General features: G+C 41.0%; 1 protein-coding gene across 20 annotated transcripts in view; it reads left to right on the forward strand.

The window, feature by feature from the left end:
* The window catches only part of xylb (xylulokinase homolog (H. influenzae)), a 382042-nt gene that overhangs the window by 58467 nt on the left and 295880 nt on the right, over positions 1-27695 (forward strand). For all 20 annotated transcript variants that reach the window (XM_072254101.1, XM_072254105.1, XM_072254112.1 and 17 more), the window contains 6 exons: positions 339-411; positions 2642-2760; positions 10993-11074; positions 13377-13417; positions 17864-17979; positions 19497-19612. In XM_072254101.1, the coding sequence (XP_072110202.1) occupies positions 339-411; positions 2642-2760; positions 10993-11074; positions 13377-13417; positions 17864-17979; positions 19497-19612 (547 nt within the window). The remainder of the gene's footprint in view (positions 1-338; positions 412-2641; positions 2761-10992; positions 11075-13376; positions 13418-17863; positions 17980-19496; positions 19613-27695) is intronic.

Genomic DNA, 27695 nt, shown 5'->3' on the forward strand with positions numbered 1-27695 from the left:
CGCTCTCAATGACAGCACTTCCTTTCTTAGATAAGGGGCTCAAAACTGCTCACCATATTCCAAGTGTGGTCTGACCAATACTTCATAAAGTTTCAGCATAATATCCTTGCTTTTATGTTTTAGTCCTTTCGAAATGAAGGGAGTGAATTGACTGAGGAAAGTATTTCATATCTCCACCATCATTTAAAACGATGCAGATTGTTTTCAGTGGTTTGCTTTATGCTGTTATTTCTGATCATTCTGGTCATTGACCCAGATTGAATGTAAGCTGAGAAAATAATTTTAATCGTTTCTCAATGGTCTGTGAACACTGGCCTTATTTCTTTCTTTCTTTCCAGAGAATCTCTCTAGTCAGCAGCTTTATTGCTTCCCTGTTTCTTGGAAACTATGCAGCAATCGATTATAGTGATGGTAAGTACTTTCTCTCACAGATCAGTTGTTTAAATTACTCCCATCATTTGAGCAGTTGAAGTTTGATTAAATGAAACAGCCCTAAATGTATTTAGAGCAGGAATGAATCATTTGAACCAGCATTAAAATGAGTCTATCACTTACTGATCTTCAGCATGTCAAGTCGAGCTTGTTATTATATGCACAAGTATGGTGCAGTACAAGTGCAGTGAAAATCTTTCTGGTAGCTGTATCAAAGGTACATGCCTAGATTCAGACAGTACATTGAATGAGTAAGAACATAAGAAATAGGAGCAGGAGTCGGCCATCTGGCCTATCGAGCCTGCTTCGCCATTCAATAAGATCATGGCTGATCTGGCCATGGACTCATCTCCACCTACCTGCCTTTCCCCCATAACCCTTAATTCCACTACTATGTAAAAATCTATCCAAGCTTGAATAATGCGTAAAATTATACAAGACAGTGAAGTATAAAGGACAAGATGTATAACACAATCAGCGTCAAGTTTGTGGGCTGAAGTGTTCTGTTGCTGAGGTAGGATTAGGGTTGTTGAGGTCAGTTCAAGAACCTGATGATTCTGAGAAAGTAACTACTCTTGGGCCTGGTTGTGCGAGTTCTGCCTCAATCATATGCAGTCAGTAAGAAATGAACATAAAACATAGAACAGTACAGCACAGTACAAGCCCTTCAGCCCATGATGTTGTGTTGACCTTTTAACCTGCTCCATGATCAACCTAGCTTTTCTCACCCACATAACCCTCCATTTTCCTTTTAGCTGTATGCCTATTCTGAGGCCTCTGTCGGTCAGAGTTGACCATGGATGTTGTGTCCTAGCTGTCTAGATATGCAAGCCGGCGCAGTATGATATGGAGAGCAAACTGTTGCCCATGTAGCAAGCACCTCCTCCCCAAGCATCTGATGAACCCAAAGGAATGGCAGAGACCGATACTGTTTGGTACCAGTTGCGTCGCAGGAATTGCCAGTCAACATTGAACTCAATGTAGGACTGCCTGAGGGACTCCAGCTCCGGATTTTTCCTTCTGGGTTTACTCCCAAAGCCTTCCCCGTGAGAGGGTATAGCCGCAAAGCAGCAGAGGTTTGAGATCAGAGCTTTCCTTCTCCTAGACAGGCTGCCACCCATGGCTGACGAGCCCCATCTGCACGAAGTGACTGGTTTTAAGGCGCCAGTAACCTGCCTATTAAGTGTATCTTAAATGTTGCTAATGCATCTACTTCTACCCCCCCCCACCCCCGGCAGCGTGTCCTTGCACCCATCACTCTCTGTGTAACAAAAATTCTCCATCTGATGTTCCTCCCCTGCCCCCCCCAATACTTCAATCGCATTAAAATTATGTTCTCTTATATTAGCCATTTTCACCCCAAGGAAAAGGCACTAGCTGTCCACTCTGTCAATCTCCTACACCTCTATCAATATTTTTAATTTGAATAAAATAAACAATTATTGTACTTAGCAAGGATTCTGTAATAATTTGGAAATAATTTAGATTTATTGTGTGCCACCAGGTATTTACATCAATCTGTATTCCCTTTGATTTGACAATATCCTAATTTCTGAAAACAGGTTAATGCCCATTTAGTTTGTTTAACATAGCATTAGGTCGTGGACTGTTAGGATGGGAAACAGCTTTTTTCCCCCTGGCCGTGAGACTACTGAACTCCCTGCCACCACCCAGATCTCATCACCTATGAAGTGCCAATTATGACATAAATGCATCTTATTATTTGTTAATTTATTTTGTGTCGTGTGTGAGTTATATATATTGTGTTATGCACATTGGTGTGGAGCAGCGATTCCCAACCTGGGATCTACTGACCGCTCAGTTAATGGTAAAGTTCCATGGCATAAAAAAGGTTGGGAATCTCTGGACTGGAGGAACATTGTTTCATTTAGTGGTACACAGATCTATGGTTGAATTAACAATAAACTTGCATTTGAACTTGTCTACAACTTATCATTGGGAAGTCATAGGCAGATACAAGAACAATTGAAGTGACCTAGTTATATTTCTTTTCAACATTGTAAGTGTCCCAGGGTGAGGATAATTTGGAAGTTAAATAGTTATTATCCAGTTGACATAATAATTAAAAAAAAAAGGTGACTGATACGGAAGTGGAAGTGGTAGTGAAGATCACACTTTATCTATCTAACTCTTACTTATTCACTCACGTGGCAGTTTGTCACATCCTTTCTGCTTTTTTTCTCGCTAGGTTCTGGTATGAACTTGATGGATATCCATACACACACGTGGTCACAGCAGTGTCTTGATGCTTGTGCTCCTGGTCTGAAGGAAAAGCTTGGTGTCCCACTGCCATCGCATTCTGTACTGGTATGCATTTGTGAAAATTTTAATACACTCTGTATACAGCACCCTCATAAGTTGTTTTAAGATAACTGCAGTAATGCCAAGACATAGAAAATGGACTCTAAGGTTGTTAAGCGCCTGGAAATTGTATTGCACAGTTGCAAAATTTTGTGTTTATGCAGTTCACTTTTAATAAACATAAACAAATAGAAGTCAGAGGCTTTATTGAAGTAGATCGAGATTTGAGTATCTTTTCTTATTCAGAAATAAATATCTTTTCTTATTCTGACTGACAAGTAATGCACATGGTGATGTTCATTGAAATTCTGTTCCGATCTCTTCACTCTTTCTAGGATTTTCTATGTCATAGAATCTATGATATGTGGTTGACCTGGTCCATAGTCTGCAAAAGGTGGTTTCCAATGAAACTTCCTAAGATTCTATGCCATTTAGAGGGGGAGCCCATCATCCTATGGTCGTGACCCCAATTCCATTCCGAAGTTCATCACCCTTGCCTGACACCTAAGCCAGTCTCCCAAGTCCTGCCATGACCTGAAGGTCACCCTTCCTTGACATCCGGGGCAGCACAGTGCTGTTGTCTCAGTGCTCCAGCAGTAGGTACAGTTCTGGTCTCTGGTGCTGTTTGTGTGGAGTCTGCACGTTGTCCCTGAGACCGCGTGGGTTTCACGCAGATGCTCCTGTTTTCTCCCATGTTTCAAAGGTGCGAGTTGGTAGGTTAATTAGGCGCTGTGAATTGGTGAGTGGCAGAACCTAGGGAAATTTGACCAGAATGTTGGTAGAGTAACAAATGAGAATAGTACATACTTAATGGTTGTGGCAGCCTCTGTTTGCGCCAGACTGTGATTCTATGAACTGGTATTGGTACCAGACTTGAAGTCAAATGCATCTCAACTTGGAAGTGTATTGGCTTCACTGCACTGAGTGTAGCAGTTCTAGAATGCAATGAGTCACCACCGTCACCCTCTCAGTGGTGCTTTCAATATAGCCACCTTCCATGAATGAGTAAAGGTCCTGTTTTACACAGGGTCAGCTAGCATTGGGAGGAAGGCAGAAACATAGAATCACTGAAAAATGAGCAAAGAGTTCTTCATTTAGTCTGTAAAACCTGCTCTGCCTTTCAATATGATCACTTTTGATTCTCTATATTAAATTCATGTTCTTGCTGTGTCATCATGCCTTTTGTTTTTACAGCAATCTATTTATCCTCATCTGAAACGTACTTGTCGGCATGGCCTCCAAATCTCTCTAGTAGAGCTTTCACACGTTCACCACCCTAGGAATGAAGATATTTCTCCCCATGTCAGTCCGAATTATCTTACTCCGTATCATCGTGAGGCTGTGACTGAAACAGCCCCCACCCCAACTGCAATTTGCATATATCTTTCTTCATTTCCTCCTTGAGTAATACAACATCGCTTCCACTTTCCCACCTCTGCCTTCCATTCCTTGTACATTCTAGTGGATGCAGCCTGGTTGACCCAATCTCCTCATCTGACAGCCCCAGCTTTTCAGGAATCAGTCTGGTGAACCTTTGTTGCACTCTTTCTCTGACAAGTAAACAGGGAGACCAAAACTGCACCTAATTCTCCAGGTGTATGCTGACGGTATTGCTGGGAACGTTGGCCTGGAATGATGTTGATATTTGATTATCCTTCAAGCAGATTTGGAGAATTTGTAGAGATGGTGTTAGAGATATCTCTCCAGTACTTTGGAGATAATCTAAACCTGCTGTCGATGATCAAAATCTCAGCTTCATTTAGGAGGGCACAGATACTGTTGCTCTGTAGCTATGTATTTGGCACCTGGTTTGAAGACCATCTTCTGTCATCCTTTTTCTTAGTTGACTAAAGCCAATTGAGCACTGAATATAATGGATTTTATTTTTGATGTCTACCTTCTCTGAGTGGTGCCTCCTGAGACATTTCCATGTTTTCCAGGGACTTGCTATGAGCCTTTATTACTGGAGGGCTCTATTGATATACTACCATCAAGAAATTCAGTCATTTGATGAACATGACGATGAAAATGTGAATGTCACCTTAGGCTTCTGTCTCACTACTCACCTTCCTCTCTTTGTACTGGCCATCTCAGCTCTTTACTCTCAGTCTTGATGCAGGGGTTCGACCCAAAACATCAGTAGTTCCTTCCCTCTCTCGGATGCTGCCTGATCAGCTGAGCTCCTCCAGCAGGCTGTTGCTTCAGATTCCAACATTTGCAGTCTCTTGTTTCTACGGTGAAAATACTGATTTCTATATTCAACATGTGAATAGAAATGGGAAAAATACAGTGTGTAGGGGATCATGTTCTTAGGTGTCTTTGCTTCAGGTGTACACTTTGGAAAAATTGACAAAGAATGGAGCTTGGCTTCTTAATGTGCAGAGATGCAATGATACTGCAGATTCACTGCTGAGGTTGGGCTGACCTTTGTTCTGAAGTGGAGGTAACAGAGGTGAATAGTTTACCATCAGTAATGGAGATTGCAATCACTTTGGTGGGAAGCTTAATGGACAGAGAGTGTGGACAAAGGTCGAGATAAAGATGTAATCTTGCTTACCAGCACTCTGTAGTGAGATGGGCTCTGTTGTGCGCCAATGAGTTAGGACTGTAACTTGCATACCTTCAGGGAATACAGAGACAAACTTCTGCAAGCAGCTTTAATTAAGGGGGTTGATTCTTCACACTAGACTCACCTCATGTCACAAATACAGTATGGGGAGCTGGCACAGAGGAATAGGTCATAGTTTGCACTGCAGCTCCACTATGTGGTCAAAACACAGAAATACAGAAACACAAAAACATATCTACTTTATTTTCAGGTTCTTAATGTTATTGACAAGATCAGCATTTATTGGCCACCCTAATTGTCCTGGGGAAGATGGTAGTGAACTCTTTCAGTTTCACAATCTTATTGGGTAAAGAGTTCAAGGATTTAGAACCAATAATGATGAAGAACTAATGATAATTTTCCAAGTAAGGATGTGCTTGACTTGGAGTGGCTCCTGTGGATGGTGGTGTTCCCATGCCATGTTGTCTTTGTCGTCTTTCTTACTGAGGGAGGCTCTGGTTTTGGAAGGTCTTATCACAAAACTTTTCATAAGTAGAATGTATGCTTATCAAACCACTATTTGAGCCTGCTGTAGTATTTAACATGAACAACCTAAATAGATAGGATCAGTATCTGGTTCCTACTTTATTCCCAAATTCCTTGATATCTTTAGCTTTTAGAACTACTTATTGAATAAATTTAGTAATTTTTCCTCAGCTACCTTCTGTGGTGGAGAATTCAACAGATCCTTCACTCATTGCATGAAGAAATTTCTCCTCACCTTGGTCCTTTATCAACAATAAGTGCACAATTTGAATCTTTCAAATCTCTTACTAACTCTTCCTTCAGTTAGTCCTGACGAAGGGTCTCGGCCTGAAACGTTGACTGCACCTCTTCCTAGAGATGCTGCCTGGCCTGCTGCGTTCACCAGCAACTTTGATGTGCGTTGCTTGAATTTCCAGCATCTGCAGAATTCCTGTTGTTTGGACTTTCAAAGTTACCGCTTTAAGAACTATATCAGACTGTATCGCTTTAAAAACTCTTTTTGCATTTAATGCTTTAAGAACCAGAGCCGAGTGGCGAGTTGGTGAATGGCTGCATATCTGTTAACTTCCGGTTAAAGTTTTCGTTTGTTTTTTTTTTCCTTATCGCTTATCCGTGTTTAATAAATGTTTGGCTGTTTTTATATAACCTGTCTTGATTGATATTCATCGTTGCTGTTTACGTAACGATACCCAGCTGTGACCACAACTTGGAAAGTGACTCTTTTATTTCTAATGCTTGTTCCCTGCCTGCTTTTACTGTCTGTCCATTTCTCTGTTCATGTCAATGCGTTATCCCCATGCTTTAATTTTGCACACTGATCTGTCATATGAGACCTTGTCAAAAACCTTTTGAAAGTACAAATACACCATGTCTACTGGTTTGCTTTTATTCATTCTATCTACCACTTTCTCAAGAAACTCTATCATACTTGTCCCCTTTCATAAATCCATGGTACTCTCTTCTAAGTATTCTGCTATTATACCTTAAACTATTATACCTCCATAGAGAGAGTTAAGTGCACTAAGTTGCTGGGAGTTCTCATCACCGATGACATCACTTGGTCCTTAACGTGACCTCCCTGAGCAAGAGGGCAGAGCAGCGCCTCCACTTCTGAAGAAGATTGATGCAAGCAAGGCTCCCCACCTACATCTTAACTGCGTTTTACGGGAGCACCACTGAGAGCATCCTGACAAGTTGCATCTCCATCTGGTATGGGAGCAGCTGAGCCTCAGACTGCAAGTCAGTACAAAGGGCTGTGAGAACAGCTGAGAGGATCATAGGGGTCTCCCTACCACCCATCGGAGATGTTTATCAGGAGCGTTGTATATGCAGGACCCTTAGTATTATTGAGGATCCCACCTGTCCATCTGGCATCCTCTTTGACTTTCTACCATAAGGGAGGAGACTCCGATGCATAAAGCCAAGGAAGATCAGGATGAGAAACAGTTTCTTCTCTCAGGCCATTAAGCTTCTGAACTCCCTGTCTCATCGTGTTTGAAGTGTCACCGGTTAATTTGTTGCGTACCCTGCAGTATTTAATTTATGCACTTTAGTTCATTATTTATGCATGATTCATCTGTAGATTTTATCCTTATCTTCATAAGTTACTGTGTGTTTATGTGAACTACCAAGCTTTACACCCTGGTTCGGAGAAACATTGTCTCATTTCTATATACATTATGTGATTAATAATGTTGTATACATGTATATAGTTAAATAACAATAGACTTTACTTGACTTGATATTGGACTCCTGCATTTTACCTGCTACTGATGTCATGTCTATGCCATCATCATCACCGTCATTATTATGTGCCATGTTGTATGACACAGACGATCATGGTCTCATGACCATGATAGTTCTTGGCAAATTTTTCTACAGAAGTGGTTTGCCATTGCCTACTTCTGAGCGATGTCTTTACAAGACAGGTGACCCCCAGCTTTTATCAATACTCTGCAGAGATTGCCTGGTGTCAGTGGTCGCATAACCTGGACTTGTGATATGCAGCAGCTGCTCATACGACCATCCACCACCTGCTCCCATGGCTTCACATGACCCTGATTGGGGGTGGAGGCAGAGGGGCGCTAAGCAAGTGCTACACCTTTCCCATGGGTGACCTGTAGGCTAGTAGAGGGAAGAAGCACCTTGCACCTCCTTTGGTGGAGACGTATCCTCAATGAGCCTAAAAGATTTTCAAAGTGAATTTATTATCGAAGTATGCGTATGTCACCATATATTACCTTGAGATTTACAGGAAAACAAAGGAATACAATCAAAACCATGCATAAAAAAGACTGACAAATGTGCAAAAGATGACAAACTGTGCAAATAAAAATAATACTGAGCACATGATTTGTAGAGCCAGTCTCTAAGTTGTCGAATCAGATCGGTGTTCTGGTGAATGAAATTAGCCATGCCAGTTCAGGAGCCTGATGGTTGTAGGGTAATAACCGTTCCTGAACCTGGTGGTGTGAGACCTAAGGTTCCTGTAGCTCTTGCCTGACACTAGAGGCGAGAAGAGGCCATGGCCTGGATGGTGAGAGACTTTGATGAATGCCCACTTTCTTATGGCGGTGCTCCATGTAAATGTGCTCAGTGGTGGGGAGAGCTTTGCCTCTGGTGGATTGGACTGTATCAACCACCTGTTACCCCTCAGGCCCCTAGGGTGACATAAACTTACACATTACTCCAGGTGCCATCTCACCAGTGTCTTGGACAACTGAGACATCACGAACTAACTCCTATAATCAGTGCCCTGACTGTTGAAGGCCAACATGCTAAATGCCTTTTTCGCCACCTGTTTGCCTGTCACATTGCTTTCAATGAAAAACACAACTGTACTTGTCAGTCCGTCTGTTTCATTACACTCCCCAGTGCCCATTCATCATGTAAGCCATACTCTGGTTTGACTCTCCAAAGTGTGTCACCAAATACCTGACTGTATTGAAAACCATTTACCAGTCCTTGGTCCTCTTCTTCGCAATCAACAAAATCTAACTTGGTATCGTCTGTAAACTTGCTAATTATTTCTTATGTATTGACATTCAAATGATTTATATAAGTATCAAGTAAATAATCAACCTCGCTATGACCAACTTTATATACTTGCACTGCATTTTCTCTGTGATTAACACCATTCTACATTCTGTTATTGTTTTGCCTTGTACTAACTCAATGTACTGTTGGAATGAATTGATCTGAATAAACAGTATGCAAGAAAAGTGTTTCAATGTACCTTGGTACAGTACGTGTGACAATAATCAAATTGCCGATTTAACAAGCGTCCAAAGACAGACCCCTGCAGTACACCACTAGTCTTTGTTCTCCAGTTTGAGGAAAAAACCTTCAACCATCACCCTCTTCTTTCTTCCTCCAAGCCAGTTTTAAATTCACCCAACTCCCTGTCCCTGGATTCCATGGGACCTTTCATTCCAGACCACCTCGCCATGCAGGATCTTGTTGAAGGCCTTGCTGAAGTCTAATTAGACAGCATCCACTGTGTAGGTGATGCCAGAGACAGGTCAGGTGACACCATATTTGACACATTTGAGTTCCGTCGTGGCACTAGCCACTGCACCATTGAGGGCATCTTCAAAAGGTGATGCCTCAGAAAATGTGGCATTCATCATTAAGGACCTGCATAATGCATGCACTTCTAAATGACAATAAATGAGGACTGAGTGTCCTCATAATCTTAAAAAAAAAACCCAGGGCATCCTCTCTTATTATTACTACCATCAGAGTGGAGGTACAAGAGCCTGAAGACACATACTCAATATTTTAGGAATAGCTTCTTCCTCTCCACCAACAGGTTTCTGAATGGTCAATGAACCAACTCATGAAACGGGGCCACCACTTTTTTCCTTATTAGGGAGAGAGGGAGCCTGTGGTATGTTGAATCACCAGGTGAACGAGTAGTGTTTGGGGTACTGCAAGTCCGTGTCTCTATTGATTCTTTGCTGCATGCTTGAGTGCTGGGTGGAGGGTGAAGATGCTTTTTTGCTGTTCGTTGTCTTGCTGCTGCTTATGCATGGGAGGGGGAGCTGGAGGGGCTTTGGGGTTCTAACATTTAACTGTCATTCATTCTTTGGGCACTCCTCTGTTTTCATGGATGCTTGTGAAGATAAAGAATTTCAGGATGTATATTGTATGCATTTCTCTGACATTAAATATACCTGTTGAAACCTATTGAACATTACCTCATTATTTTTGCACTACTTATTTAATTTATTTTTAAAATTGATTTCTTACTGCAATTTATAGTATTTTTATGTATTATACTATACTGCTGCTGCAAAGCACACATTTTACAACATATTCAATGGTTCAGTTTAATATTAGAGAATATATACAGTATACAACCTGAAATTTTTACTCTTCACAGACATCCACAAAACAGAAGAAAGCCCCAAAGAATGAATGACCGAAAGATGTTAGAACCCCAAAGGACCCCCGCCCCTCCCACAAGCAGCAGCAAAGTATCAACCCTCCCCAACTTGCTCAAACCTGATGCTCATTCTGACTTCCCATTCTGTCACTGGACTTGCTACTAAATACAATGGCAGAATACTAACATGACAAGAGTGGCCTATGCCCCTAAGCTTTAAAGTAGGAGTGATTATGTGTGAGTGGTGACCCTGGTAGGATTGCTGAACTTGTGGGAAAAATAAGTAGTTCACTTGTTTTGCTTTTTAGTGATTTATTATGATTTAGGGTGCCTTTAATTATATATTTTAAACTGATGTAATCTTTTCTGTTTCTTATTAACTATTTAAACAGACTTGAGTAGTTTAAAAATATTTATTTCTATCAGATGCATTTAGTTTTAAGTTCTTAAAGAACTTTGAAAGTGGTGAACTGACAGAGGCCGCTAGGATCTTTCTGGGGCTGGGTCTCATAATCGTATACCCATTTAGGGTACTTCTCAGGCCTGGAGGGGCATGTTGGTCAATCCTCTGTACCCACCAGGATGGATTAGAACAGATATAGATAGTGGGCTTGACCCTGGTCCATTCTTTTTGGAGGTAGCTTAGATAATTAAGTGATGTGAACTATCAGACACCATTTGTTTTGTGGAGTGATGTGTTTTTCCAGCTGTATGTACGATGTTTATGGTTCTAAGATTCATTCCTCTTTCTATGTAGGGGTCAATATCACCATACTTTGTGAAACGGTTTGGATTTAGTTCTGAGTGTAAGGTCATTGCATTCACCGGAGACAATCCAGGTAAGATTCCAGTTTTCTGCTTTGAAGCAAATGTCAACTTATCTCCCTTAGTGTCTACAGATTACACAGAGTTTGTGTATCTGTGGACATAAGAGTTCCTCTGGACAGAGTAAAAAGGAACTAAAAGCTTTTAGTACAGATGACTTTCCACAAGGTGCAAAATTTATATTGTTATTATGTAAACTAATTCAAATTTCTAGACCAGCAGGCACAGCCTCAGAATACAAGGAGGTCCCTTTAGAACAGAGTTGAGGATGAATTTCTTTAGCCAGAATGTGGTGAATCTGTGGAATTCATTGCCACAGGTGACTGTGGAGGTCAAGTCTTTGGGTATATTTAAAGCTGAGGTTGATAGGTTCTTAAGTAGTCAGGGTGTCAAAGGTTCCGGGCAGAAGGCAGGAGAATGGGGTTGAGAGGGATAATAAATCAGCCATGATGGAATAGCGGAGAAGACCCAATGGGCTGAATGGCCCAATTCTGTTCCTTTTATGGTCTTGTGCTCGAATTGCTTTCCTTGCTGCTTCATATTTTTTGAGTTTCTACATTTCTCATATTTTCAACAGCAGAGGTTGGAATGGTTGGTTGTGAAATTGGAATGAACTCATTGAGTCAGCTTTTTGAGGGGAGGATATATTGGCAGGCCCTTATTTATTTTAAATCCCTGTTCCTCAGAATAGTGTGACAACTTCTCAACTGCGTGATTGTACTCCCATAATGTTAGGTTGGGCAATACTACATGCACACTTAAGGCTGGTTGGTAAATTGGGATTTGTTGTACTAATAGTACCAGGGTCTGCTGTCTAAACCAACCTTCTGAGATCCTGGAACTCGTACATTTAGCCCAAGAGCACCGGTGCTGTAGCAGATGGCTAATAGGTACCCATAACAGAGCTGCAGAATCTTCTCCCACTGTTTCCTTCCATTTGAGTGACGGAGATCTCAAACATGACAGCCTCCTAATACTGAGCAGTCACCCAGGATTTGAAAGAGAGATGTTAGTGTTTCAAATACATGTAGTTGTTCTGAATCCACTTTGATCAGGGATAGACATCAGATATATCAACTTGCTTTTTCTAGTTCCAAATGCTAACCATTCTTTAGTGTATTAATGATGTCTCAATTTCCCTGTCCAGATTTCTGAAACTAATAGCATTTCATTTGCATTATTCTTTCATTTTTAAGACCATGTTTCTTCTACAACTACAAATAATTTTCTCATCTTTAGAATAGTAGGAATGTAAGACAAAGAAACAAGTATCACTTGGGGCCGAATTGGTAACATCTATGCCTCTGAAACAATTGATTGTGGGTTAAAGTCTCATTTGAGCTCAAATATCTAGATTAGAACTGAAGGGATACGCAAGGTAACATGGTTATCTAAGTACGTATATGTCACCATATGCTATCCTGAGATTCATTTTCTTGTGGGCATTCACAGTAGAATAAAGAAATACAATAGAACCAATGAAAATTACACCAAAGGTGAACAAACCAAAGTACAAAAGACAATTCAAATATATTAATAAATAAATAAAAATATTGAGAACACACTGTAAATTGTAGAGTCCTTGAATGTGGGTCCATAGGTTGTCGAATCAGTTCATTGTTGAGGTGGGTGAAGTTATCCATGCTAGTATTTAACCAGAAAACCATCTGGTCAACAGGTGAATTTAAAATATCCCATAGTACTATTTTGTAGGGGAACTATCTGTTGTGCTTTGGTCGATGGTGATCACTCAACAAACATTACTGAAACAGATTAGCTTTTCTAGTGTATCACATTACTCCTTGTGGGAGCTTGCGTGTTGGTTGGTGCTTTTTAACTTATCTATTATTTGCACTGTGGGCATCACTGGCAAGTAATTTATCACCCAAACTCCATTACCGTTTCCGAGGACATTTTAAGGATCAAGCATATTTATATGGGCTTGGTGTTATATATTGATCACCAGTCCAAATATTTAACTACTGCACTACCACCATTTGCTATATTAAAGCAGTCTCCAAAACTACTTAATTGGCTGTAACACACTTTTGGGATTTTAAATGAGGTAAGGAAGTCACTATGGCCTAGAAATACTGTTCATTGAGGAATATACAGTATTTTATGAACATTATAGAAACATAGAAAGAAACCATAGATATATATCTATATATATTATAATGAAAATATATCAATTTTTTTGTCTTTGACTTGAAATCTTTGTAATTAGATTTTTTTTAGCTATTAATGAAAACTAATATTTTAATATAATGCAGTAATAAATATTATTTATAACAATTTCACCTCTCTGTCTTACAGCATCACTGGCAGGAATGCGACTTCAGCAGGGAGATATAGCAGTGAGTTATTTTTATTGTTGGAGAACTCTGGATAGTGAGTTAAAACAATTAAGAGCATATGACATCGGAGCAGAAGGAGTCATTTGGCCCATCGAATTTGCTCTGCCATTTCAATCACAGCTGATTCATTTTCCCTGTCAACCCCATAACTGTGGGGTAATCCTATCCCTATTATGTTGGAAGTGGAATGAGTTGAGGGCAGATATGCAGGACATAGGACCATAAGGCATAGGAGCAGAACCAGGCCATTCAGTCCATCAAGTCTGTCCCACCATTTCATAATTGCTGATATATTATCCCTCTCAACCCCATTCTCCTGCCTTCTCCCCTTAGCCTTAAATGGCCTTACTGATCAAGAAGGTTTCAGCCTCTGCTTTAAATATACCCAAAAACTTAGCCTCCACATCCATCTGTGGCAATGAATTCTGCAGGTTCACCACCCTCTGGTTAAAGAAATTCCTCCTCATCTCTGTTCCAAATGGGCATCCTTGTGTACTGAGACTGTGCACTCAACCCCACTATAGAAAACATCCTCTCCATGTCCACTCTATCTAGGCCTTTAAATATTCAGTAGCTTTCAATGGGATCCACCTTCAGCCTTGAAAACTCCATTGAGTTCAGGCCCAGAAATCATTAAACACTCCTCATATGTTAACTCTTTCATTCCTGGGATCATTCTTGAGAAACCTCCTTTGGGCCCTGTTCAGTGTCAGCATACCCTTTCTTACATGTGGCCCAAAACTGCTCGCAGTACTCCAAATGCAGTCTGACCAATACCTTATAAAGCCGCTGCCTTACAATTAAGAAAAAGAGTACTTCATTTTGACATTTCTCCTTGGCCTGCATCAAAACAGGTAATCAGTTAAGTGACAGTATTTCTAAGGCTGTTCATTTGCAAGTTCCTTTTGTTCTGCTCTTTTATCAGTGCATCATAGTGGAGAACTGGGTGGTCATTTGAGCATCTGCCATTAATATCAGTGCAACGTTGAAGCTGGATGAGAGTAAATGCAGTGTTCTTTAAATCAGTAATTCCTTTTATGTGTCTCTTTTGGAAAGTCTAATAATGGGGAAAAGAATAAAGGAAATGATTTGCAATGAATACAAAATTGGTGGAGCAAGGGGTCTCCGTGGTTGTAGAGCAGTGTGAGAACTTTTACCAGTGAGTTCCCACTGGATTGCTTTGTTTAATAACTTTACAAATAGTCAAAGAGCAAGGAATCAGAAGCAGAGTGGCAACACGTTCAGATTATGCAAAGCTTGTGATAGTAGTAGACTTGAAAACTGAACTGGAAAAGCTGCATGTAGAACTTCAGGAAGAAACTATTGTAGAAAAGAAAGAATGTACATGGAAAGCAGATGTGATCTGAGACAATAAATTGAAGCTCAAAGCAAATCAAATGCTGGATGTATTCAGGTGGTGAATCAATTCTGCCTCCCTATGCTGCTTCTAATGCAATGTACACTTGTGGAGGAGAGTGCAGTAACAGAGATATTACCAGTGCTCAGTGAAGCAAGAAGTATGTTTGAGAAAATAGAAGGATTGAATTATGATGAGTGATTCCATAAATGGTGTGCGTTTGCACTGCAAAAGGGCATCTTGAAGTTATTGCTGCTTTTACATTGAACAGTTCAGTCCAGAAACAGGCCTTTGACCAATGTGCCAACTATGTTGCCAATCTAATTCTCGAGTGGTATGGTAAATAATCAAGCTGAGCTGATATCGAGGAAGAAATTGTCAATGGTCAGTGGTGTCATCGACTAATTTAAAGATGGCATTGGAGTTGTGCTTAGCCACGTGCAGGTACAGAGAGTAGAGCAGGGGGCTAAGCATGCTTCAGGTGCAAAGGAATCCAGAACCTAAGCCACTTGATGGCCAGCCATGTGGACAGGTGACAAAGTACACTGGCATTGGATAGCCGTGTCAGCAGGAGGCAAGGGATGCAATGGAGTCCAAGCCTGGAGTTCGGGGTCCTGTCATCAGCTAGTCTGGGGGTTGATAGCAAAGGTTGAAGCCTGAAGGTTGATCGGAAACTCAGAAAATTGTAGCCTGATGGCCAGAGACTGGAGATAGAATACAGGAGACACAGATGGCATCCCAGTGTTTGTCTGTGGGGGTGGAGGGGGGGTTGAGGTGGGAGTGTTGGCAGGAGAAACAGGGCTTGTTTTGCTGTTGTTGTTTTGTTGCTTGTTGTGTTTTGTGTTGTTCTACTGAGCATTGTGGACGTGCCATGTCAACACTGGAATGTGTGGTGACACTTGCAGGCTTCTCCCAGCACATCATTAGGTGTGTTGATTGTTAATGAAAACGATGCTTCTCACTTTGTTTTAATGTACATATGATAAATAAATCTGAAGTTACAGAAATGGAAGAATAAAATATTTAGAAGGGACTTCCTAGGCGGTAAAAGTGTAACATACTGATCTGTAACGTTACAAGAACATTTTGTGCTTAAGAGATGATAATGCTGCATTTGTTGCTTAACCCTATTTGGTGTGACAATAAGGCAGTGAAATTCTTTAAACTGTTGAAGTCTTGTAATGCTCCCAAAAATAGTGTTCAGGGTAGGAATTCTACTGTTATTCTGTCAGTGTCAATTATTTTTATAATTATCTCTGCCTGCCCATGTTAAAAGGAATTATAATGCTCAACCAAATAATTTTGAAGCAGAATGTTACGCAGGTCTGGTAAGATGGAAGATGTGACATTCCCCTTTATGATGGACATTGGTGAATTAGTGAGCTGATATTGCAGATCAGTGGATATTGACTTTTGCAATCCCATTTAAAACAAAAAGAAAATTAAGTTTTTGGAATTTGCCAATGTAAGATTTGAGCTGCCCTGGATTTTATAGTAGTTTCTGTTATTGAAATTGCCAACCTTTTTCATTATTCCTTGAGATTGACAGCAGTTCTGTGAGATTTGTCCATTTGGGGCTTAATGTGGAATCAGTGATTCTTAAGTTGTATTATTGCTTGCTTTCTTTATCACAAGCAGGGAATCTGCTTGAACTAACAGAATTTTAAGGTATTTAGTAGTTAATTCTGCTGGTAGTTATGAGTTTCTATTCCCTAGTAACTATATATCCTTAAAGAGACACGTTTTTATATATTTATTATTTCCCCATATTATAGGGATTTAATTTTACTTTGTGTCCTCCTCATAAACTACTTTCCGTTCTAACTTTGTATTGCGGCAAACTTGAATCAAACTTGATGCCATTAAAGGTCGTGCCCAGGCTGCAAACATCTAGTATACTTTCCACCACTCATCTATTAGAAGATGACAAAGCCTTTAGATGTGTGGTGGAGAGTATATTGACTGGTTGCATTGCAGCCTAGTATGGAAACACTAATGCCCTTGATTGGAAAATCCTACAAAAAGTAGTGGATACAGCCCTGTCCATCACAGGTAAAGCCTTCCCCACCAGCTACACAAAATGCTGTTGAAAGAATCCAGCATTCATCATCAGGACGCCCACCACCCAGACTATGCTCTCTTCTCACTGCTACCAACAGGAAGAAGGTAGAGGAGCCTCAGGACTCTTACTACCAGGTTCAGGAACAGTTATTACTCCTCAACCAAAGGGGATAACTTCACTGAACTTCACCTGCCCCATCACTGAACTGTTTCCACAACATATGGACCCACTTTCAAGGACTCTTCACCTTTTGTTCTTGATATTTATTACTTTTACTTTTTTCTTTTGAATTTGCGCAGTTTGTTGTCATTTGCACATTGGTTGCTTGTCCATCCTGCTGGGTGTGGTCTTCCAATGATTCTTGGATTTACTGAGTACGCCTGCAAGAAATTGAATCTCAGGGCTGTATATGGTGACATATATGTACTTGGGTAATAAATTTAATGTAGTTTGAACTTTGAATCCTTGTTATGTGCAGCCTGTACGTACGAACAAGCATTTGGGAGACCAGTGGAATGGATTTGCTAGCTGCCGCTGGTCTGCAGGCAACTTCTGCCGTGTCAGAACTCTGTTTGTGAAGATATTTGAATAGTTAAGTTAAACACCTTGGTTTAACCATATATTTTCTTAGTTGGTCTACATTTTTATTTAAATCTGTGTGATCACATTTCCAATTTACAAGCTGTTCACATTACCAACAATTCTCAGAAACCGAATTCTGTCATCCAAAGAACAAGACTGGGGAGGATCTGTATTACACTTACTACTTTCCAAGCCACTGGAACTTGGGAATTTCCTAGAATCTAGGAAACTTCAAAAGAATGCGACTGATCATCCACCTACAAGTCTATCGATATATTGGACAAAATAATTCTCAGCCTTTTAGACTGGATTTCAGTATCATTTCAAACATCTTGATTTGGTGACCCTCCACCTTTTATACTTGACAGATCAAGCTTAGGCAATGTATCTTCTGTTGTCTTGGATTTTCATTTGTGTAAATGCAGTTCTTTGTTGTATTTTCTAGGTGAGTCTTGGAACAAGTGATACTGTCTTTCTCTGGATTCAGGACCCAACACCCACGCTGCAGGGACATATTTTTTGCAACCCAGTTGACAGAGATGCCTACATGGCACTCATTTGGTAAAGGATAGTCTCTGATATTGTGTAGAAAAATTACCTTTAAGAAGCCAAATATGAATAATTATTTCATCTCCTTCTTTCTATACCATATAAATTCTACCCTTCAGCTTCTCTGTTTGAACATCTAAATTGCATTGCTACACCTTAGATTTCTGTGAGTAAGATGTCTGTGAGATTTTATTTATTTAGAAAGATTAGTTGAACAGAAACCATTGTCAGTAATGTAACACTACAGTGCCATTTGTTATCATTCACTTTAATCTTGAAGGGGTATTCACTTGGTTTTAAGTGATAGGCACTCTCTTGGTATAAAGCAAAAAGTGGCTATAAGCTATTACAATTTAAGCTTAAAATCCTTGGCATAACATTTCTTTCAAGTGGTTAATTAGCAGGCTACATAAATGTGAGTTCTGTTAGACTCCCCACTGCTATACTTCACAACGTGTACAGACATAAGGTTTTTGTTCAATTTTCCCATTGTTCTACTTTTATGAGGCTAGCTTGTCATATGTTTATATTATATTTTGAGTATTCTACCAACATTATGGTAAGTTGTAATGAAATATAGATTTATAGAGTAAATTTGATCCAACTTGCCCAAGCCCACCTTGCCTAGTTCTACTTGATCTGTATTCCTCTAAATCAGGGGTTCCCGGCTTATCCATGTACTTATGCAGTTATATTTAAAATGTTGCTATTAGTAGATCTTGATTCAAGTGTATTTGTCACATGTACATAAACTTGAATTGTTATCTACTCATGTACATTGAAACATACAGTACCTCTCTGAACCACTTTCGCTGGCAGCTCATTCCACCATCCTCTGCGCAAAAATTTTCCATTCAGTTCCCTTTTAAATCTTTCACCCCTCATCCTTATACCCTCACTTTAGCCAGTTTTTAACTTCCTTTCCCTGTGAAAAAGATGATCTGTGTTCTCCCTATCTATACCCCCTCATAACTTTATACACCTCAATAAGTCAAGTCAAGTCAAATTTATATATAAAGCACATTTTAAAACAACCCATGTTGACCAAGGTGCTGTACAAACCATAACAGGTAGCTAAAATCACAAATACAAGAAACACAGATATAAACAACAAAGCACACAGCTTATAGGCACAAAATAAACACATGAGCCTAGGCACAAGCCAGAAATCAGCCACATCAGGAAGATTCAAACGCTAGTGAATAAAAGTAAGTTTTGAGCCTGGACGTAAAAGAGTCAATGGAGGGGGCAGATCTGATAGGGAGGGGAATGCTGTTCCACAGTCTAGGGGCTACAACAGCAAAGGCGCGGTCACCCTGAAATGCCTATATTCCAAGGAATAATGTCCTAGCCTGTTCAACCTCTCCCTTCTACTCGAGCCCTTGAATCCCAGTAACATCCTTAAAAATCTTCTCTGTGCCCTTTCCAGTTTAATGCTGTCTTTTCTATAGCAGTGCTACCAAACTCGGGTGCTTTACATTGTTTAATGCATATACTTTTATCCTAGCCTAACTCTACCTTTTCTCTAGTTTTAAGAATGGCTCCTTGACAAGAGAGAGGATCCGTGATGAGAGTGCCCCTGGTTCGTGGGATGAATTTACAAAGGCTTTGAAAGCAACTTGTCCAGGGAATAATGGAAATTTAGGTAAAGTGCTTAATGTGTATTGGTCTTACATGATCTAGTTTTTATTTTGGTAGTATTAGAACAATCAGTTTTGCAAGGGCCAAATGGATCTTCAGTCTTTCCAATGTTTAGTTGGACGTTACTGTAATTTCTATTACAGAGACACCAGAGAAAGTAAAATAAGGCATGTCATCATCAAGTATATTGCTCAGATGGTGTTCTCATCAGGTACAATATATCTGAGGTGTGCAAGCAGCCATTAATGAGTTCTTAGGGGTGCCCCGAGATAGCAGTGTAGGTTGGGAGTCATTCCTACTGTTCTGGTTATGATATGATACTTTACGGTGGAGTCATGGGAGCTCTCTAACTGAGCTGGTAAGATAGAGGAGAGGTTTCGAAGAAGGATAATATGGTAGACAATCTAAGACTGCTGAGATATTCAGAAAAATGAGGAAATAAAATGCTCTGTGGTTGATGATATAGAGCATAGCTTCCAATGTCATCTTCAGTGGGGAAAATGAGAGGTAGGCAGGACATGGGAAAAACGTTTGCAGCAACATCACAGACACATGGCATCATATAGATTGGATTTATTTATCACATATACATTGAAACACAGTGAAATGTACCATTTGCATTAACAACCAAAGCAAACCAAAGATGTGCAACACACATCAAAGTTGCCGGTGAACACAGCAGGCCAGGCAGCATCCCTAGGAAGAGGTACAGTCGACGTTTCAGGCCGAGACCCTTCATCAGGACTAATTGAAGGAAGAGTTAGTAAGAGATCTGTTACTAATCTCTTACTAACTCTTCCTTCAGTTAGTCCTGACAAAGGGTCTCGGCCTGAAACTGTACCTCGACTGTACCTCTTCCTAGAGCTGCTGCCTGGCCTGCTGCGTTCACCAGCAACTTTGATATGTGTTGCTTGAATTTCCAGCATCTGCAGAATTCCTCTTGTTTGCAAACCAAAGATGTGCTGAGGGCAGTCTGCAATGTTGTTGCCGCACCTTCTGGCGCCAACATAGCATGCCCACAATGTTTAATGAAATGGCATGCAGCCAACCTACAACAAGAAAACAACAGGCCCCTTTCCCACTCTCCCACACGCACAGTTGGGCCACCTCCGAGCCTCTGGACCTCCAGTTGACCCAGGCCCCAGATTGGCAAACTCACAGACATTAAGCCACCAACATTCAGACTTGCCACCCTTGGAGATCACTGGCTAGGTGTCCTGCCTAGGAGTGCTCCAACCTGAACACCGAATTCCAGGTCCTTCTCCTCACTCACTTCATCCTTATTCCTAAACTCGAACCCAAACACCCCCACTTCCCATACTGTCCCCCAAAACCATCCCTATGAACCTAAAAATACTAAGTCTGAGCCAGAAACCCAGTGGACATCTGCAGCTCAACATCTTGAATTTACAGAACATTGGATAATGTTCCATTAATCATTTTGGATTGTCTACTGGGATTGGTTATGCCTTTCTTCAAACCTGGACATACGTTTTTTTTAAAAGACAAATACAGCCAGCAGCATTCAAAAGGAAAACAAATGAGAACAAAGGAAGTGTAGTGCAAAGTGATCAAAGTGCTCCTGGTGTTGCTAGTCTGTAGTGGTTAGGGTCGTGCAGGTTGGTTTGAGAACCAAGTAGTTGGACGGAAGTTGTTGTTATTGAACCTGGTGGTGTGGGACTATAGGCTTCTGTACCTCCTGCCTGATGGTAGCTATGATAAGTAGCATATCTTGAATTGTGGAGAACATTGTGTGACGAAAGAGGGTTACAAAGGTACATATAGACTAAGATGTTAACTGTCCTGTGCTAGCACCAGTGGGATCAACAGTTGATCTGCCACCTGTCTTCAGGAGAGAGAGATAAGTAAGACAATGGAGCAGCATTTGGAAATGTTAATGAAGAGACGAGAGAGTTTAACGGAAGGAGACACCGGTCTGAGTATTGTCAAGACTGGCTCCTTTTGAACCCTGAACTGTTTGAAGTGTGATGGACAGGCGATACCCCAACAGGGGGGATAAAAAGGGACAGGTTCACTAAGGCAACAGACTCCACACACGACACCACGAGGTAACGAGACCCTGGAAGCGGTGTGCCCCCCACAAGTCGGTGGGAGTTTTTGGAGGATTGATCGCGGGACCAGCCATAGATGCACAGGGTGGAAAGATACGGTTGGCGGGAACCTGGTGTGTGTCCACCCTTGCCTGGGTGCCGGGTTCACCGCAGAGGAACGATCGTATCTGGAACGGAGGGGTCACAGTCGGTGACCTCAGAAGACATTACAAAGGGCTCGCCCGAAAGCTAACTGCGAGGAATATCAAAGGTCTGTTGAATCCGATTTGAATATCAGCATTCGCTCTCTCTCTCCCCAACGGCACGACGGCGATTACTGCGAACTGAACTAAACTGAACTCTGTCACTTGTGATTGAACATTTTACCCCTAGACTGCGATAGAGCTGATTGACCCTATTATCCTAGTTCTGTGTACATGTGTGTTTATTCATTGCTAACCTGTTGCATTTATATCCTTACTATTAGAATACTGTGTTGCTTATTTCTTTAATAAAATTCTCTTAGTTCCAGTAATCCAGACTCCAACTGAGTGGTCCATTTCTGCTGGTTTGGCAACCCAGTTACGGGGTACATAACGGTTGAAAGATGTTGTCTTCTTGAGGCAGCATCCCCAATGTTCAAAGTTCAAAGTAAATTTATTATCAAAGTACATACAGTAGACTGTAAACTTGTACAGTCATAAGTTTACATACACCTTAGCCAATTACATTTAAACTCAGTTTTTCACAATTCCTGACATTTAATCCTAGAAAACATTCCCTGTCATAGGTCAGTTAGGATCACTACTTGATCTTAAGGATGTGAAATGTCAGAATAATAGTAGAGAGAATAATTTATTTCAGCTTTTATTTCTTTCATCACATTCCCAGTGAGTTAGAAGTTTACATACACTTTGTTGGTATTTGGTAGCATTGCCTTTAAATTGTTAACTTGGGTCAAACGTTTTGGGTAGCCTTCCAGAAGCTTCTCACAATAATTTGCTGGAATTTTGTTCCATTCCTCCAGACCGAACTGGTGTAACTGAGTCAGGTTTGTAGGCCTCCTTGCTCTCACACGCTTTTTCAGTTCTACCCACAAATTTTCTATCAGATTGAGGTTCTGGGCTTTGTGATGGCCACTCCAATACCTTGACTTTGTTGTCCTTAAGCAATTTTGCCACAACTGTGGAGGTATGTTTGGGTCATTGTCCGTTTGGAAGACCCATTTGTGACCAAGCTTTAACTTCCTGGCTGATGTCTTGAGATGTTGCTTCAATATATCCACATAATTTTCCTTCCTCATGATGCCATCTATTTTGTGAAGTGCACCAGTCCCTCCTGCAGCAAAGCACCCCCACAACATGATGCTGCCACCCCCATGCTTCACGGTTGGGATGGTGTTCTTTGGCTTGCAAGCCTCACCCTTTTTCCTCCAAACATAACGATGGTCATTATGGCCAAACAGTTCAATTTTTGTTTCATCAGACCAGAGGACATTTCTCCAAAAAGTAAGATCTTTGTCCCCATGTGCACTTGTAAACTGTGGTCCGGCTTTTTTATAGTGGCTTTGGAGCAGTGGCTTCTTCCTTGCTGAGCAGCCTTTCAGGTTATGTCGATATAGAACTCGTTTTACTGTGGATATAGATACTTGTCTACCTGTTTCCTCCAGCATTTTCACAAGGTCCTTTGCTGTTGTTCTGGGATTGATTTGTACTTTTCGCGCCAAAGTACGTTCATCTCCAGGAGACAGAATGCTTCTCCTTCCTGAGCGGTATCACGGCTGCGTGGTCCCATGGTGTTTATACTTGCGTGCTATTGTTTGTACAGATGAAAGTGGTACCTTCAGGCGTTTGGGAATTGCTCCCAAGGATGAACCAAACTTGTGGAGGTCCACAATTTTTTTTCTAAGGTCTTAGCTGATTTCCTTTGATTTTGTTTGTAAACTTCTGACCCACTAGAATTGTGATATAGTCATTTAAAAGTGAAATAATCTGTCTGTAAACAATTGTTGGAAGAATTACTCATGTCATGCACAAAGTAGATGTCCTCAACGTCTTGCCAAAACTATAGTTTGCTAATATGAAATCTGTGGAGTGGTTAAACAATGAGTTTTAATGACTTCAACCTAAGTGTATGTAAACTTCTGACTTCAACTGTATGTGTCACCTCATACAATGCTGAGATTCATTTTCTTGTGAGCATACTCAATAAATCTGCTTTGTCATAACCATAATAGAATCGATGAAAGACTGCACCAACAGGGCAGGGGACCAGTGTGCAAAAGACAACAAGCTGCAAATGCAAAAAGAAAATAAATAATAATAAATAAATGAGCAATAAATATTGAAATTCCTTGAAAGTGAGTCCATAGGTTGTGGGAACAATTCAATGATGGGGCAAGTAAAGTTATCCACTCTGGTTCAAGAGCCTGATGGTTGAGGGGTAATAATAGGTGTGGGTCCTGAGGCTCCTGTAGCTTCTTTCTGAAACTACCAGTGGTAATTTGAATAGGGCAAAGTGAGCAAGGTGAGCTTGGACAATGTCAGATAGGGCTATCATTTGGAGAAGCTTAATGTAAGTCAATGTGATTCTGCAAAAGGAAAACCATGTTTTAAAATTTGTTGGAGCTCTTTGAGAGCTGATTGAACAGAGCTGATCAGGAGATCTATACATGAAATGTATTTGGATTTCCAGAAGGCATTTGATAAGGGGCTACATAAGACTATTGCATAAGAGATCGTGGTGATGGAGGAAATGTGTTAACACAAATTGCTTATCATATAGAAGAAGAAGGGTTGGAGTGAATGTATCTTTCTTGGACTGGAAATGGCTGGCAACAGGTGGAAAACCCAAGGATCAGTTCTTGGCCGCATTGTTTGCTAAGTCTATCAATGATTTGATAGTAGGATCGAAGTGTAATATATCCAGAATTTTCTGATGTCGTGAAAATAGATAGAAGGGCATGCTGTGCTGAATATCAGTAGACTCTTTTGGCTGAGATTTGCAACACAGAATTTACAGATCCGTAATTCATTGAAAGTGGCATCATAGGTAGATATGGTTGTAAAGAAAGCTTTTGGCACATTGGCCTTCATAAATCATGTATTGAGTGCAGGAGATGGGATGTTATGTTGAAGTTGTATAAGACATTGGTGAGATCTAATTTGGAATATTCTTGTGCAGTTTTGGTCACTTACCTACAGGAAAGATGTAAACAAAGTTGAAAGAGTACAGAGAAAATAAGCAAGAATGTTGACGAGTGGAAGGATCTGAGTTATAGGGAAAGATTGAAGAGGTTAGGACTGCATTCTTTAGAATGTATAAGATTGAGAGATTTGATAGAGATGTTCAAATTGATAGATTTTTTCCGCTGTTTGGGACTATAACCAGAGGTCATGGAGTAAGGGTGAAAGGTAAGAAGTTTAAGGGGAAAATGAGGGAAACTTCTTCACTCAGAAGGTCGTGAGAGTGTGAATGAGCTGCCAGTACAAGTGGTGCATGCGAGCTCAATTTCAACGTTTAAGCGAAGTTTGGATAGGTACATGGATAGTAGGGATATAGAGGTCTAAGGCAGTGGTCCTTGACCACCGGGCCGCAAAGCATGTGCAACCGGGCCACGAGGAAATGATATGATTTGGCGAGAGGGAACAATATGAGTCGGCTGCAGCTTTCCTCATTCCCTGTCACGCACTGTGGAACTTGAAATAACCTACCAAATCATACCAAATAACACATAAAACCTAAAGTAACACTAACATATAGTAAAAGCAGGAATGATATGATAAATACACAGCCTATATAAAGTAGAAATAATGTATGTACAATGTAGTTTCACTTAACAGAATCGGGAAGATTAAGCCAAAACAGATTTGTAGAAAAAAAATCAGCACGTACACATATGTGCACATCACACATGCGCACACAGGTGCCCGCGCAAGGCTTCATGGTCATGGTAGTCTTTCTCAGGGTAAACACAAGTGTCCCGTATTTGACTGCTACTTTTGTCCCTTATTTGGGAGTGAGAAAGTTGGCAATCCTACCTGAACACCTCCCCCCCCGACCCCCTGGTCGGCCGGTCCGCAAGAATATTGTCAATATTAAACCGGTTCGCGGTGCAAAATAGGTTGGGGACCCCTGGTCTAAGGTCCTGGTGTAGGCCGATAGGACTAGGCAGTTTTAGTTTCAGCATAGGCTAGATGGGCCGAAGGGCCTGTGACTGCGCTGTGCTTCTCCATGACTTTACGAATGCGGTCTTTCTGTCATCATGTTTGTGCTGGTTGAAGTAGATTTACTCACCATCACTAAGACTGTAGATATTTTGCATCTGTGTCAAATGCATTGATGAAAACAGAAATTGTATGGTGGAGAAAGGTGAGCTGAGACTACAGAGCTGACAGCAAACATTGCGAGGCTCCACTGTTACTAGTCCAATAGTAGCCCAGAGCTGGAGACTGTATAGGGCAGTGATTAGCTATTTAGAAACCTTGGCTTTTTTTTTCTTTCTTTCCCCCTATAATACAGAATGATTTGACTAATTGAGTCTCAGGTCTCAAGGCAATCCTATTAATCCCATTCCTACACTTGCTTCCTTGTATCCTGTTCTCCCTCAGATGCTGTTGAACTTCCCATGTTCTCCTGCCACCCTCCAACTGTCAGGAAAATATACGTCAGGAACTTAATTGTATGTCTTTTGGAGGAAACGAGCATCCTGGGGAAAGCCACTGGTCACAGGGAGAATGTGAAAACTCCACACAGACAGCTTGGGATTTGAGGTTCAGGAACTGTGAGGAGATGGCACTATGTGTTGTGCCACCTGTGCTGGTGAATGTTTGAAACTACAGGTGTTTATTAATTTAAATGTTAGCGTACCTAGGCTTCGCAGATGTATTCAAAAGCAGAAAGTTCGAATTTAATTCGTAGTAGTTAGTAGTGATTTATTTTTTCAGTACCTTGTACCACTGGGCTCCATGGTGGAGCTCATTCAAGTCAAGCTTGTTGTCACGCACTCAAGTACAGTGAGGTACAGGTACAATGAAAAACTTGCAGCAGCATCACAGGCACGTAGGTGGACAACGCGGAGAATTAGGATGACACAGTAGCATAGTGCTTAGTGTAACTGCTGCAGAGCCAGCGGCCCAGGTCCAATTCCCACCATTGTCTGTAAGCCAATTGTACGCTCTTCTCGTAACCATTTGGTTTTCCTCTGGAAGCTCCAGCTTTCTCCCGCATCCCAAAAGACACATAGGTTAGTAGGTTAATTAGTCACATACGTGTAACTGGGTGGTGTGGACTTGTTAGGCTGGAATGACCTGTACCTAAAAGAAAGTATAAGATCCAAAACAGTGAAAGGTAGTAGTGTGTTATTGATGGCGGTATTCCTATACCTCTCAGTTAGCCACTCCCACATGGGAGGAGCTCACGTGTTGTACAAGTAGTGTTATCAAAAAAGTTCAGCTGAACATCCTGCAAGGCTGGTCTCCTGGTGTGCTTTGCACCATCCCTCAATATCGAACACAACAGATAGAGGGAAAAGTAGACGTACAGCCACAAGCCATAGGAATGTAATTGGTTCCACTACTGTGGTAGGGTTAGTGTTATGTAGACCGGCTCAAGAAACTGATAGTTGTAAGAAAGCAGCTGTTCTGAACTTTAGATTTCTGTATCTCCTGCCTGACGGTAGCAATGAGAAGAGGGGCATGACCCAGATGGTGGGGATCCTTGGTGATAGATATTGTCTTCTTGATGCAGCGCCTCCTGTAGGTGTTGTAGGAGGTGGGAGGGCTGTGCCTTTTGATAGGCCAGATTGTGTCCACTACCTCTACAGCCTCTTGTCTTCCTGGGTGTTGGCAGTGCCATGATACAACCAGACAGGATACATTCTACAGTGCATTTTGTTCAGGGTTTTTTTTTTGTCGTGCTAAATCTCCCAAGCTCCCAAGATCTTACTGAGATTCTTGAGTGCTTATGCTGAGGAATCGATTCTTGGATGTTATTTGTGGGGAAGAAAGATTAGAAGTCTCTTTATTTTACTTATTG

This window comes from Mobula birostris, chromosome 3, assembly GCF_030028105.1.
Source record: "Mobula birostris isolate sMobBir1 chromosome 3, sMobBir1.hap1, whole genome shotgun sequence".
Lineage (NCBI taxonomy): Eukaryota > Metazoa > Chordata > Chondrichthyes > Myliobatiformes > Myliobatidae > Mobula > Mobula birostris.